General features: G+C 42.4%; 1 protein-coding gene across 1 annotated transcript; it reads right to left on the bottom strand.

Annotated features, from left to right (window-relative positions):
• Nucleotides 1-4,311: 4,311 nt before the first annotated feature.
• Nucleotides 4,312-5,811, bottom strand: LOC111599489 (neurotrophin 1). Its single transcript, XM_023315159.2, has 2 exons — nt 5,356-5,811; nt 4,312-5,235 (listed from the first exon to the last, which is right to left on the bottom strand). Exons 1-2 carry the CDS (start codon nt 5,809-5,811, stop codon nt 4,312-4,314), a joined length of 1,380 nt encoding a protein of 459 aa, XP_023170927.2.
• Between the last annotated feature and the right edge of the window lie 6,262 nt (nt 5,812-12,073).

Here is a 12,073-nt window from a genome sequence, read left to right as displayed (position 1 = left end):
CGCAACAAATGCCGTTGCATTCAATGTTATAACCGGTCAAAGACGTTGCCCATGCCTGCTACCCCCCAGCTCTATTGTCTCGTCCACATCTTCTAGAGTTTATTTGTAGCCATGTCTTGATTTAGAAACCCACTTTGCATATGCAAACACCTCTCCAGTTTGGCACATTTCAGCTCGAAACTAGTTTGAAATTAAATTTTCAAGTGTGTCTTTGTTTTTTAAGTCGAAATTCATAACTCATTAGTGGGCAAAAGCCGCAGCTGCCACTTGGCTGAACCTAAACTTGAACTTCACATAGTTATATATACACATATATTTACAAATAGATAAAGGTGTTGCTAAGGTGAAAGCAAACTTAATTAATTTCCATATTTTTAATTTTGTTATTCACGCGCATTTTTAATTCAAGCATTTGCATTTCAATATTTACATTTTTCTTGCCATTTGAAATACGCGCCTAAATTTGCTTGCTGTCAAAAGCTGGCTGCTATGCTCTCAGTGTCAAGCGAAACGTTGGAAATGAAACAAAGTTGGGCAAATAAAACATTTGCAGGTTGAAAATGGTTTTTTGGCTGAAAATAATTATGCAATAAGTCTTAAGAATATTTTATTTAAGTCTTTAATAATTTAATTTAATTTAATGTTTTTTTTTATTATTTTAATAAATTATTTTATTGCTAAAAATTCTGCCGTTTGTTTTCGAAAACATCGCTACGAGCTACAAAATAAATAAATAAATAATTAATGAATAATTAATTAATTAATTAGATGCTGTTAGATATAGCATTAGGTAAGATTAGGCAATTACGTCATTCAGTTGCAGTAACTAGACAATGATAGGAGGCACAACTACAAACTAAGCCAGACGAGTCTCGATGCGATTAATACAAGCTAATGTTAGCCATGGGAGTATTGAGGTTGAAAGTGGGGATTTGCATGCTTCTTAAACCTAATGATCCACAACCAGCGGCTGCCAGGCATTGTCGTTCGCATAGCCATAGCGACCAGCACCACCAACAGCACCGCCAAGCGCACCACCCGCACCAAAGCCCATTCTACGCTCGTGCGAAGTGGGTAACGCATGCTGATAGACCACGGACATGCCCACGCCCAGATTAACAGCAGTCGGCAGCGTAGCTGCAGTTGCCTTTACTCTAGATGGATAACGTTGTTCCACCAGCCGCGACTCCTCGACAGCGTAGTCGGGCTCCTGATCCTCGAGAGGGCTCGCAGCTGCCGCATCGGTGCGTCTGTTCTTCTCAAAGAAGTCAATGATTGGATGATAGCTATAATTGATGCGTCGAGTGCCACTGCTGTTGTTGTTGTTGCTGCTGTTGTTGTCGAATATGGAATTCACATGTGGCGGCTGTGGAAGTGCCGTCGATTGCTGCTGCTGCTGCTGCCTCTGCTGGACGTATGTGGTTGGTAGTGACGTCTCTGGGCTGGCTGGGATCGAGCTGCTGGGAGCAGCTGCGACAGAGGTCGGCGTTGCGAATGGCGCATAGAAACGTGGTCTCGACTTTTGGAAACGCTGTCCCTGGCCCTGGCCGAGGGCAGGGTTAGATGATGCAATTGAGCCGGATGCAGCAGCTGCTTGATGGGCATGGGTGGCAGCACCGACACCGGCTGCGGCTGCTGCTGCTGCTGCTGCGGTTCCTGTTCTGGCTGGTAGAGTGCTGGTGGCTGCTGTGCTCGATGGTTTGCTGGATAGGTGTACGGGTATCCGTACTCGAGTTGATGCTCCTTGACCTCCAGTTGTGGCTGCGTGGGTGGTAGTAGTGGTTGTATAAATACGCTTGCGCTTGATGGGCACGCGCGGCTGCTCCCCAGCCAATACGTTTACCTCTTGATCAGCCTGCGTCTCGCTGGGCGACAGATCCATGTCCACATCCACGCGCGCCTCTGTATGCTGCGGCCGCCGGCGGCTCAGCTGGCTATAAAACTTTTTCGAGCTGGAACTGCCAATGGAGCTGCTACTCTTATGGCCCTTGTAGCTGCCAATAGCAAAGGGATCGTCATCGTCTGGCGGACTTAGATAAGGACCAACACTAGATGGCGCTGGCAGCTTGGAGCGCACCTTCTTGCTGCCCAGATAGCTGAGCTCGTTGTTAGGTGCATAGCTCAGGCCCAAGTCATCCTCGTCGCTCTCATCGTTGTAATCCAGATCCTCCTCGTTGATGGTGCTGTAGCCGTTGCTGTTGCCATTGTCCAACTTGTAGCCGGCTGGCGTGTACTCCTTGGCTTGAATGGAGGACAGTGGCGGAAACTGTTGCCGGTAGCCATCCACCTGGCAAGAGCAGCAGGTGGGCACCTTGAATATGTCCACATGCAGACCACGCACCTTGTCCCAGCTCAGCAGTCGATGGTAGTTGTAGACCTGCGAGCAGTGCGAGCGATACGTCTGCGCCAGATACGAACAGCTTTCGCCAGGATTGCTATCAAGCAGAGAAAGCCAATTAATTAGAACACTTGATTACGGCTTAAGTCTTAGCGATGCAGTCAAGCTTTATTGCTAATGGAAATAGACTGACTTATGAATAATGAACGATAAACACAGCGTTGCTTTAACCACTAGGTGTGCTTATAGCAGCCAACAGATTGACTGAGTGTCTGCATAAACTTATCTCTGAGCTTGTTATTTGACACTTCTAGACACGAGCATCTTTCTCGAATATTTTATCGTGTTTTCTTTGGCTACAGTTTACATATCAATCATGCTTTTCATAATGTGTTCTCAATATTCCTCTCTCTCTCTTTGCAATCTCTTACTATCTTGTGCTCTTTGTTCTGTTTTTTTTTTACTCTCTGTTGGTCTGATTAATTAATTAAATAATTCAGTTCACCTCTTTTTTTTTAGAGATTATCTTAGTTTTGTTTGCCTATTTACTTTTTATCGCTCTCTCTTTGACCCTTCTGTCTATCTAACTTCTTTCCAGCTCGCTAGAGAGAGCAGCATGTCTATCTCTATATTTCTGTCTTATATTCTTTGCCTCTCTCTCTTAGTTTCTTATTTCATTTTATGTGTTTGTCTGCTCTACATCTCTTTCTTTCTCTCTCAGTTTTTTTTTATTTTTAACTAACTAATGCTGCCTTATCTTGGTTTCTGAATCTCTCATTCTTTGTGTAGTATAATATATTCGCTCTCTCTTTCTCTCGCTCTTTTTCCTTCGCTACCTTTATCTCCCACAGTCTCTTTTACTTACCATCCAACTCTATCTTTCAATCTGGTTTTATCTCCGTATTTTTCCCTCTCAGTCTTTTTCACTTAATGCCTCTGCCTGCTTTATATCCATATCTGTTTCTACCTCTCTGCGACTCTCTTTTTCTATCTCATTTGCCCTGTTTCTCCTCTCTCTCTCTCTGTCTATATTTCCTTTGATCCCTCATAGTCCCTACCCAGCCCTATCAGTGCCTCCCATCTTTACTTCTTCCTATTAGGCAACCCTTGACAGCATCATGAAATTTGCGCTATTTGCCTCTTGCACAGTTTATAGCTATTACTGTCTATTATTATGTTGAGCAATTATCTTAGCTGTTATTTAAGAAATGAAACCAACTTTGAATCAAACTTAATTGCAAATGAAGATGACCACGCTTAATAGCTCCCGCATTAACTGAACCAAAAAGCGAAAATTGTTGATGTAACTGTGTTTCAATGATAAGTCATAATTATTGAATTGCACAATTTTGATGTGAATAGTGAAAGATATGCTTAATTATAGCTCACCTGCACTTCTCGAGACGCAGTGTCTGCGTGTGTTGGCCCGTATTGACAATGAACTTCCATTCGCCAGATGCTGCTTTGGCCTTCTGTGGCCGGGCATAGCGGACAACGCTCTGGCACATGCCGCCAGCGCTGCCCTCGTCCTCGCGCCTATAAGGTTTACATGCAAGAGAAAGGCAATAAAAATGCATTTGAAGACGAAACGATTTCTAAAGATCTTTTAATCGGCTGCTTCACTCACCGCTTTTTATTGACAATATAATCGTCGAACTCGTCGCCAAATTCAAGATTGTTGTTGGGCTTATCGTAGAACTCGGCCAGCAGAGCGCTCATCGCATTCTTGTGCCGCCTGATGCTGCCCATGATCTGTTCGCTGCGTGGAGGTGAAAGTGAAGAGTGTTGTGTGTGAAGAAGAGAGAATACTAAGTAGGGGGGACCACCGAAACCACTAAGTATAAGTGTGCAAAAGCAATTGGAGGAGGTGTACCACAAATAAATTAATTTTTATTTTTAAGCTAAACATCTTACTACAACTAGACTAGGGCGGGAGTAACCGTGAGCAAGCCAACCAACTAACTAAGCGAACCTTACAGCGGATAGTCGTCGGTACGTATGCACATGTTGTTGGTGAAGCGCTCGCACTTCTTGTGCCCCACCACAATTGGACTGTGGGAGCTGGCCGACGTCTTGGGTCGACTGCGGCTGTATGGGGAGCTCTGCACGCGCTTCCGCTTAATTGGCGCCATCTTGTAACTGGCTTGCTGTCGCTTGTGGCTGCGATAGCGAGGACCTGCTATCAGCTCCTCGGGACTAGGCAGCGGCTCCTCGGCGCTGCTGCTGTTGTTCACTTCATAGAGCCGCTCGTCGGCAGTGATAGGCAGCTGGGTGCCGTTGAGGCCGGCAAAAGCGAGATCTTCGATTTCCTCGTACGTCTGCGTGGGCGTGGGCGGCAGAGTGGAGGCGGCTGTGGTTGCAGCTATTGTTGTTGTGCCTGCACCACTGGGCTGCTGGAAGGCTGTGGTGTTCAGCTTGATAGTCCGCCCCGCTGCACCGCCCAGCAATTGTTGTTCATTCACCGAAACGGGCACAGAGCGCGTCAGCTTGTGCACAAATTCGTTGGCTGTGCGTCGCACACGCTTGCCGCGAGTTGCATTCGATTTCGATTTCAACTGTGGCAGTGGCTGGGCGGCGGTGAGCGCCTCATTGATCATCTGTGGATCGAGCACCTCCGACTGCATCTCTTCGAAAAAGTCCTCCAGCGAGCTAGCTGCCTGCTCCTGATCATCCGCCGGCTTGGCGCTCACATCTATGGTGCCCACGCTGTCGTCCTGCTCTGATTCCTCCTCAGTAAACAGATCTTTGCGCTTCTGCAGCGGCGTCTGTCGCAACGCAGCAGCTGCCAAGTCACTGCCTAGCTGTATGTACTTGCGCGCCGAGCTCTTTACCAGATTCGCCAGATCATAGACGATAGGCAGCAGCAGCTTCTTATCATCGCCAAACATCATGCGAACCTGCAAGGCCAAAGAACGTCTTAGACAAAGGAAATTTATATGTGGAGATCACTAAGAATCTGGACTAGGATCACGTATCGTGTTTGTTCACAGAGACTGCACTGTAACTGCCTAGCTCACCTGGTCGAGCCGTAGTTCGTGACCCTGTTTGGCATTCATCTGAGCCGAGATCAATGCAGAAAGTGCCAATCGCTGCTGCGAGGATAAGGCACGCAGTATGGGCATCACCTCAGCAAACTTCTGGCGCAGCACGCGATCCGTCAGAGCCTTGGCCAGTGCAGTGCGCAGCACCTTCTCACGCCAATCGAATGGCGGCAGCTGCTTCTCCGGTTCCGGTTCATCCAAGTCAACGCTAAAGTCTAGCATGTTATCTTCCAGCTTCTTTTCGGCCTGCTGCGCCGCCTGCTGCTCCTCGCCCAGCTGCCAGTCATCGTTGCCGGCTGCGGCATCTGTTTCCTTGGCGTCGGCGAAATCAAAGTCCAGCAGCTCCTCCTCGCTGGCGTTGACCAAGTCCAGGTAGAGCACACAATAGAGCAACGCCCAGAAGAGGCAACCAAATGCGCGGCCCGCTTTCATTTTCCGCTGCGAAACAAACGAAAGTTGATGAGAAAATGGGCGTTCAGATTGCAGTTATTAAGACGAAATTAAATTCCACAAATAAAAGCACTCAAAACTCACAAAAATAAAAGCCAAAAAAATAAAGCAACGGCAACAACAACGAAATAATTTGTTATTATGCGTCGCACGCTTTCAACACCGCATTCTAAACGAAAGACTTAGGCAACGAACTTTTCCTTTCGTTGCCACAGATTTGAATTTATTTCGTACGCCTTTCCAGCTGAGAGTAAAAGCCATTAACAATTGTAATAAAACCGTAAACAGCAGCAGTTGCAACCACCGCACCACCAAACCACCGCACACGGTGTCAGCGCTAAGCATAATCAAGTCATGACAGTGGCTATTACAGCAGCCACCGCTGCTGCTTTTAGGTAATCACCATTGGCCTAGCCATAGCCATAGCCATAGCCATAGCCATAGCCATAGCCATAGCCATAGCCATATTCATAGCTAACGCTAAATCATTGTGGCCAACATCATCTTCTTCGCCTGCTCAACAAGGCGTGAAGCATCAAACAACTCATAAGTGTCGCTGTCAGTGCTGCTGCTGTTGTTGCTGTTGCAGTTGCTGTTGTGTGGCTGCCGTCAGGTTTGCAGTCATAAATCAGGCAACCTCCGCGCGCTTTGATCTATGCAGTGAAATGGGCAAAGACCTTGTGGTTGATAGATAACACACCTATTACACTATTCAACAGCGTTGAAGCACTCAAAAAGATGTAATAGCTTAATATGCTCGGAGCATATCAAAAATGTGCTTTCATTTTGCTTCTGATTACATATATATGAAATTAGATGTTGCATGAGCTCTAATTGACGCGGAAACTTGATTTTAATAGAGTGTAAGTAAGCTGAAATAAGTTTTTAATGGCATAGCTTTTTAAGCTCATATCAATTACTGCTATCAATTCACATTCATCTGAATAAATTTTCTTTTTATACTCTTTCTGGTAGTTACATCAAGAAATTTTATCAATTTAGAGCGTTCTTGACCTTCAACTTGATTAAGTGCAGTTGCATCTGCACAGATTATAATGACTTGGCCTTCTGTGTAGCTCTTCTTATGATGCATATAAAATGATAAATTTCATTTTTCTCTTTTATATCTTAAAAGTAATATTCTTTCAAAATTCCATAGACTTCAATTCTTCGAACTTAAAAAGAGTCTTACTTAGCTAAGTCCATGTTTGGTATACTTTTTCTGATTTATTTTGATAACTTCTCTTGATAAATATGACAAAAATCTATATTATACTAAATTTTAATTTTTTAATTATTATATTTATTTAATTTAATTTTAATTATTTTCAAACTCGTTTTAAGATCTCTTGATATGGCATTACAAAAATATAATGGCATGACCATAGTTGATAAAAATTTTTAAGATTTTAGTCATATATTTTAGCCCAACTTGGGCGAGGCAAAATTCTAAAATTGTTAATAATTATAATATATATAATAGATATCTTTATATCTTGTTCATAGTCTTATGCTAGATTAAGATTATGCCATGAGTCCTATGCCAGATTGAGTAAGCACATCTATGAGAGCTCAGTTATTTAGCTGAATTATATTAGTTTAAAATATATATTTATTTTATTTTAGCATAACTAGGAAAGAATAAATAGACTGTATTAGTATTTGACTAAGTCTCTTTACAGTGGAAGACAAAATATGTGAAATTTACAGCAAAACCTTGATAATTATCAGAATGCCTAACAAACAAATAATTATAGACAAATACTTTGATAGATAGCACAATGAAAATCTTAAATATGCTGAACATTTTCTTATATTAAGATAAGAACAGAAGAAGATAGAAAGAAATGTTTAAATTTCTGTATTATTATGAGATGTATATAGATTATTTTTTTCGCTTAAATAATTATCAGATTAGACTTAAGTAAACAACAATATTTATAGTTAGGCCCGCCATAGTTAGCTTAAGTTTAATTACTGTACCTAATTTTTTCCTAATCATTATCAATCATACTTTGGCTGCTGTACTTCGTAAGGTGAACTCCCTATCGATCAGTTAGTCACGCCTGTGCCCCCAGCTTGAACTTGCCTACATCGATTTACATACACATATAAATCTTTAAATATATTTAGGTTTTTTGTTGTCACACAATGGAAATGCTTGCGCCCACGGAATGCTATAACAATTGCATTCGAAAGTGCTCGTCTGTGAATGCCAATGGGAGCTGACAAATTCGCATGCTAACAACACCCAGTCTGAATGCCTGGCTGGCTGACTGGCAACAGCTCCTTGAGGCATCGCTGAAGGCAGCATCCCGCAGTTGCCGTTGCCGTTGCCGTTGCCGTTGCCGTTGCCGATGCGCTGACCTTTGCTCTGTTGAAAAGTGAAAACTTGGCTTGGCTTTATCTATCGACTGGTTGACAGTTTAGAAAAGGCAGCCGGAGACATTAACAGGCGCCGCACAGTCAACCAAAACAAGTCACAAGGCCAGTAAATAACACACATACATTTATATATTTATATATTTATATATATATTTGTATATGTATACAAAGAGCCGCTGGCAGCATCTTCAGGTTGCATCTTCAGTGTGCCATGCGGCCGCCCCCAGCTGCCAACGAGCTGCGATTTGTGCACATCGTTTGTTTTTGCGCAGGTCGTGAGGCTGTTGCCGTTTTGGCCATATCTTCAATTTATTTTGCACACCTGCGCACAGAATGCCATTGGCCACGCTTAAAGGCCGGGACACACACATTGAGAGAGATAGAGAGAGAGGGAGAGGCAAGCGCTTCTGGTTTTTATTTTTTTTTTTTTTGCATATGCTGCGCTGGGATGCTGGGCACTGGGAAAGTGCTGTCATGTCGCCATGTTGCAATGATGCCATAAATCAAATTAAGCCAATAAGGCGAGTTGCAATTCGCTTCCCACGGGCCATGCCTGAGTAAAAGTGAATAGACATACAAATTGCTAGCGATGCTCGAATGTTCAATTGCAGATGCTGCTGCCGCCGTTGCTGCAAAAATAATTTCACTACAAATTCTTTGGTTATCTTAATTAGCTTATAATTCGCGTGCGTTGCGCTGCAGCGTACATAAACTGGGCCAGTCGAAAAAACTCATCAAGCAGCACAAAAATAAGGCGGCGCTGCAATAAGAGAAACAGCCGCAAGCAGCAAGAAAGTCGCGCGTCGAGAATCCTATAAGCAGAAACCAAGCTGCCACAACAACAACAACAACTAACCGACTAACCTAGTAAGCGCAGAACTCGCTGAACGAGCTAGACAGCGAGTTCACAGTTTTGTGGAGTATTGAGTATCGAACCAAAAGCTGAAAATTATTGATGGCGCGTGCTGACACATTCAATTTGCCGGCCCTAAACGAAAGACTTAGGCAACGAACTTGACGCCATTAAACAACAGCAGCAACAACAACAACCACAACGAAAAACACCAACAACACGCAGCGCACGCACAGCTTAACAAGCTGACACAATTTCCTCGGGCGTAAAGAATATAAAAAAAAAAAAGAATTCAAATTTTTGTTTTAGGTGCCTCGTTGAGGTTGTTGTTTTTGTTTCTTTTAGAAAGTTGTTTCCATTTCACATATTTGGTTAAAGAAACAAACATAAAAAGATTCCATTTTCGATTTGTTGTTGTTGTCGTTATTGTTGCCTTTTTATGATTAATTCATTAAAGTTAAGAAATCAGCTCGTTCGCCTCGGCGCTGCCTCGCAGCCAGCAGTTAAAACTTCTACACAAGTTTTCACTTTTTTCTGTCATTTGACTAGGGAAACATATAGAAGATATATACAATATACGTTTTCGATTTGTTGTTTATGTTTATTTTTAAGCTAAGAAAATCACCTTCGGCCTCGTTTAGTGTCAGTTTCTTCACCAATTTTCACTTTTCTTTCTACTTCTTGTAGGCAAATTTTCACAGATTTCACACGCGCCTTAATTTACAGCTGCTGCTCTTCTCCGCCCAGATCGAGAGCAAGAGAGTAGTAGAGTTTTTTTTTCTTCTAGAAAATAAATAACTGTTCACAGCTGCCGCTTGCACACGTCTTAACGCTTTCAACACTCGCCGGCGACTGTTTTGCAGAGCTGCCTCAGCTGCTGCTGTTGCTGTTGCTGCGGCTAGCACTGCTACTGCCACAGTCGCTGCCTCTGCGGACTGCGCAGTTGGTTCTGCTGCGACGTGTTTACATTAAATTGCCAATTGTCTAATTGCTTTTCTTTTGCAGTTCGCTGAACCGTTAGCTTGGCATTAAAATTCACAATTTAAATTTACTAAATAGCTCGCACGTAATGCGGAAGCCTTAACATTTACGCCTCATTTACAAAGTTCGTGTCTTAAGTCATTTGTTTTTCTTTTTTTTCTTTTTATAACTCTAGTGGGTCAGGAAGCATACAGCCCTAACGGAAGCTTGACAAATATGCATAGCCAACTAGCTGCTGCCACGACTCGACAGCTTTTTTTTGCTTTCTGTGGGGTCAGAGCAAATCAATTTAATGAGCAGAGAGACAGAGGGGCAGCCAGACAAACTTTCGTTTTTGTTGCCAAACAGCCCTCGGCCGTGACTTTAACTGCACAGTTAGCGCCTGGCTCAACTCTAATTGAACTGCACTGGCTAAGCCGGCGGCTATTACACTATTAGAGGCGGGGGGTTTCGCTATTGTGAATTTTATTGTTATGGCTCTATCGTGGCGGGCGCAGCGTGAAAATCCTAAATAAAAGAGGCTTTAGTTCGGCGGCACTTTCAATTGCCACTTGAAGATTTTCTTCACACTTTCTTAGCACGGCCGCTGCATTTTATATTTCTTTTCACGCAATGCGTCTCAAGCCTACGCACATCATATTTATGTGCATCAAAACGTATTACCGCATCGCTGGCGTTTTAATTTATTGCAGCGTCATCAATCCGCAGCAAAAACTCACTTGATAAACTTTGAAAAGAAAAAAAACTTTTCCGCAGTGCCATAAAATGCAAAGTGCATGGCTAATTTGCGAATTACCGTCAAGTAATGTTATAAAGTTGTTGTCTAGCTTGTTGAACGACCAAATTGCGATCAGTCATAGCTGTTATCCCTTGATTGATGTTCCAGCTGTGCTCCACCTCTGTATTCCTCAATGCTGAAACAATGAGGAAAATGGCCGTGCGCTGCTTATGCAGCTGAACTTTTATGACTCAAATCGAACAGCTCATTAATATGCTGCCTAAATGCATAGCGTTTGGCTAATTATGCATAAAGTCTAGCTGAGAATATGTTTAGCTCTGATGCGTGAAACGGCTTCCGGCTTAATCAGGCTTCAAGGTAAGTAATCTTTGATGTATAGCTAATTTCGTATATGCTTAAAACCTACTTAAGTTCACTCTCAAGTCTTTTCAATATATACCTTACAAATAAGTAATATATTCACTTTTTAACTTTAAATATTTTGTATTTCAGTTGCTTAACGGACTAAGTTCACAAGAACCAGCTCTAAGTGGAACTCGTTGTCGTTGCCAGCTGACTACAGTTAGCTTGTGCACTTTGTTTCGGCCAGGTGGCAACCTTATTGGCAAGTGCGCTGCCTTGCCAGCTCGCTAAAAAAAGCTGTAACAGGTTTACCTTAGCTACACAGCTTTTGTCTTTGAATTTGTGCGGCAAAAGCTTTAAGATCTTGTAAAGTCTCGAAAAAACTGGTGAAGTTATGTGTTTACAGTGCTGGTAATAAAATAGTTTCACACCATATTTTTTTTGTCAAGATTAACCTTAGTTCATTTTTCCAAAATTTATCAACTTTTAGACGTATTATAGTCAACATAATATAACTGCAAATTAATAATTAAATATTTCTAATCAAATACACTCAGATCTTACAATTGGAATTAACCATTTACAATTGAAATGAAAGAGTAAATATGCATATATCATATTAGGCAATCAAATCAAAAGAACTGCTCATTCAGTCAAGCTGTCAATCAATTATAAAGACAACTAATCATTCAGTCAGTCAATCAATGAATTATAAGGACAACTGATTATCCAATCAATTAGTTAATCAATTACAAAGATAAATTGTCATTTCATCAAACAGTCAATGATATCTGCAGCCAATCAGTCAAGCAGTTAGAAGCAGTCAATCATATAGATATAATATTGATCATTCAGTCAATCAATTGCCAAGGAAACTAGCTATTCAGTCAAGCAGTTAGAATCAGTCAATCAAATAGATGTAATATTGATCACTCAGTCAATCA

Source organism: Drosophila hydei, unplaced genomic scaffold, assembly GCF_003285905.1.
Source record: "Drosophila hydei strain 15085-1641.00,03,60 unplaced genomic scaffold, DhydRS2 tig00000283-arrow-arrow-pilon, whole genome shotgun sequence".
Taxonomy (NCBI): Eukaryota; Metazoa; Arthropoda; class Insecta; order Diptera; family Drosophilidae; genus Drosophila; species Drosophila hydei.
The sequence above is the reverse complement of the archived record's forward strand: the minus strand, read 5'-3'. Positions and strand labels throughout refer to the sequence as shown.

What these genes read in the sequence shown, in the direction of transcription:
- LOC111599489 (XM_023315159.2), bottom strand. Translation starts at nt 5,811, where the DNA reads ATGAAAGCGGGCCGCGCATTTGGTTGCCTCTTCTGGGCGTTGCTCTAT. An exon ending in ACGAACTACGGCTCGACCAG is followed by an intron (nt 5,236 to 5,355) that starts GTGAGCTAGGCA and finishes TTGGCCTTGCAG; the next exon opens with GTTCGCATGATGTTTGGCGA.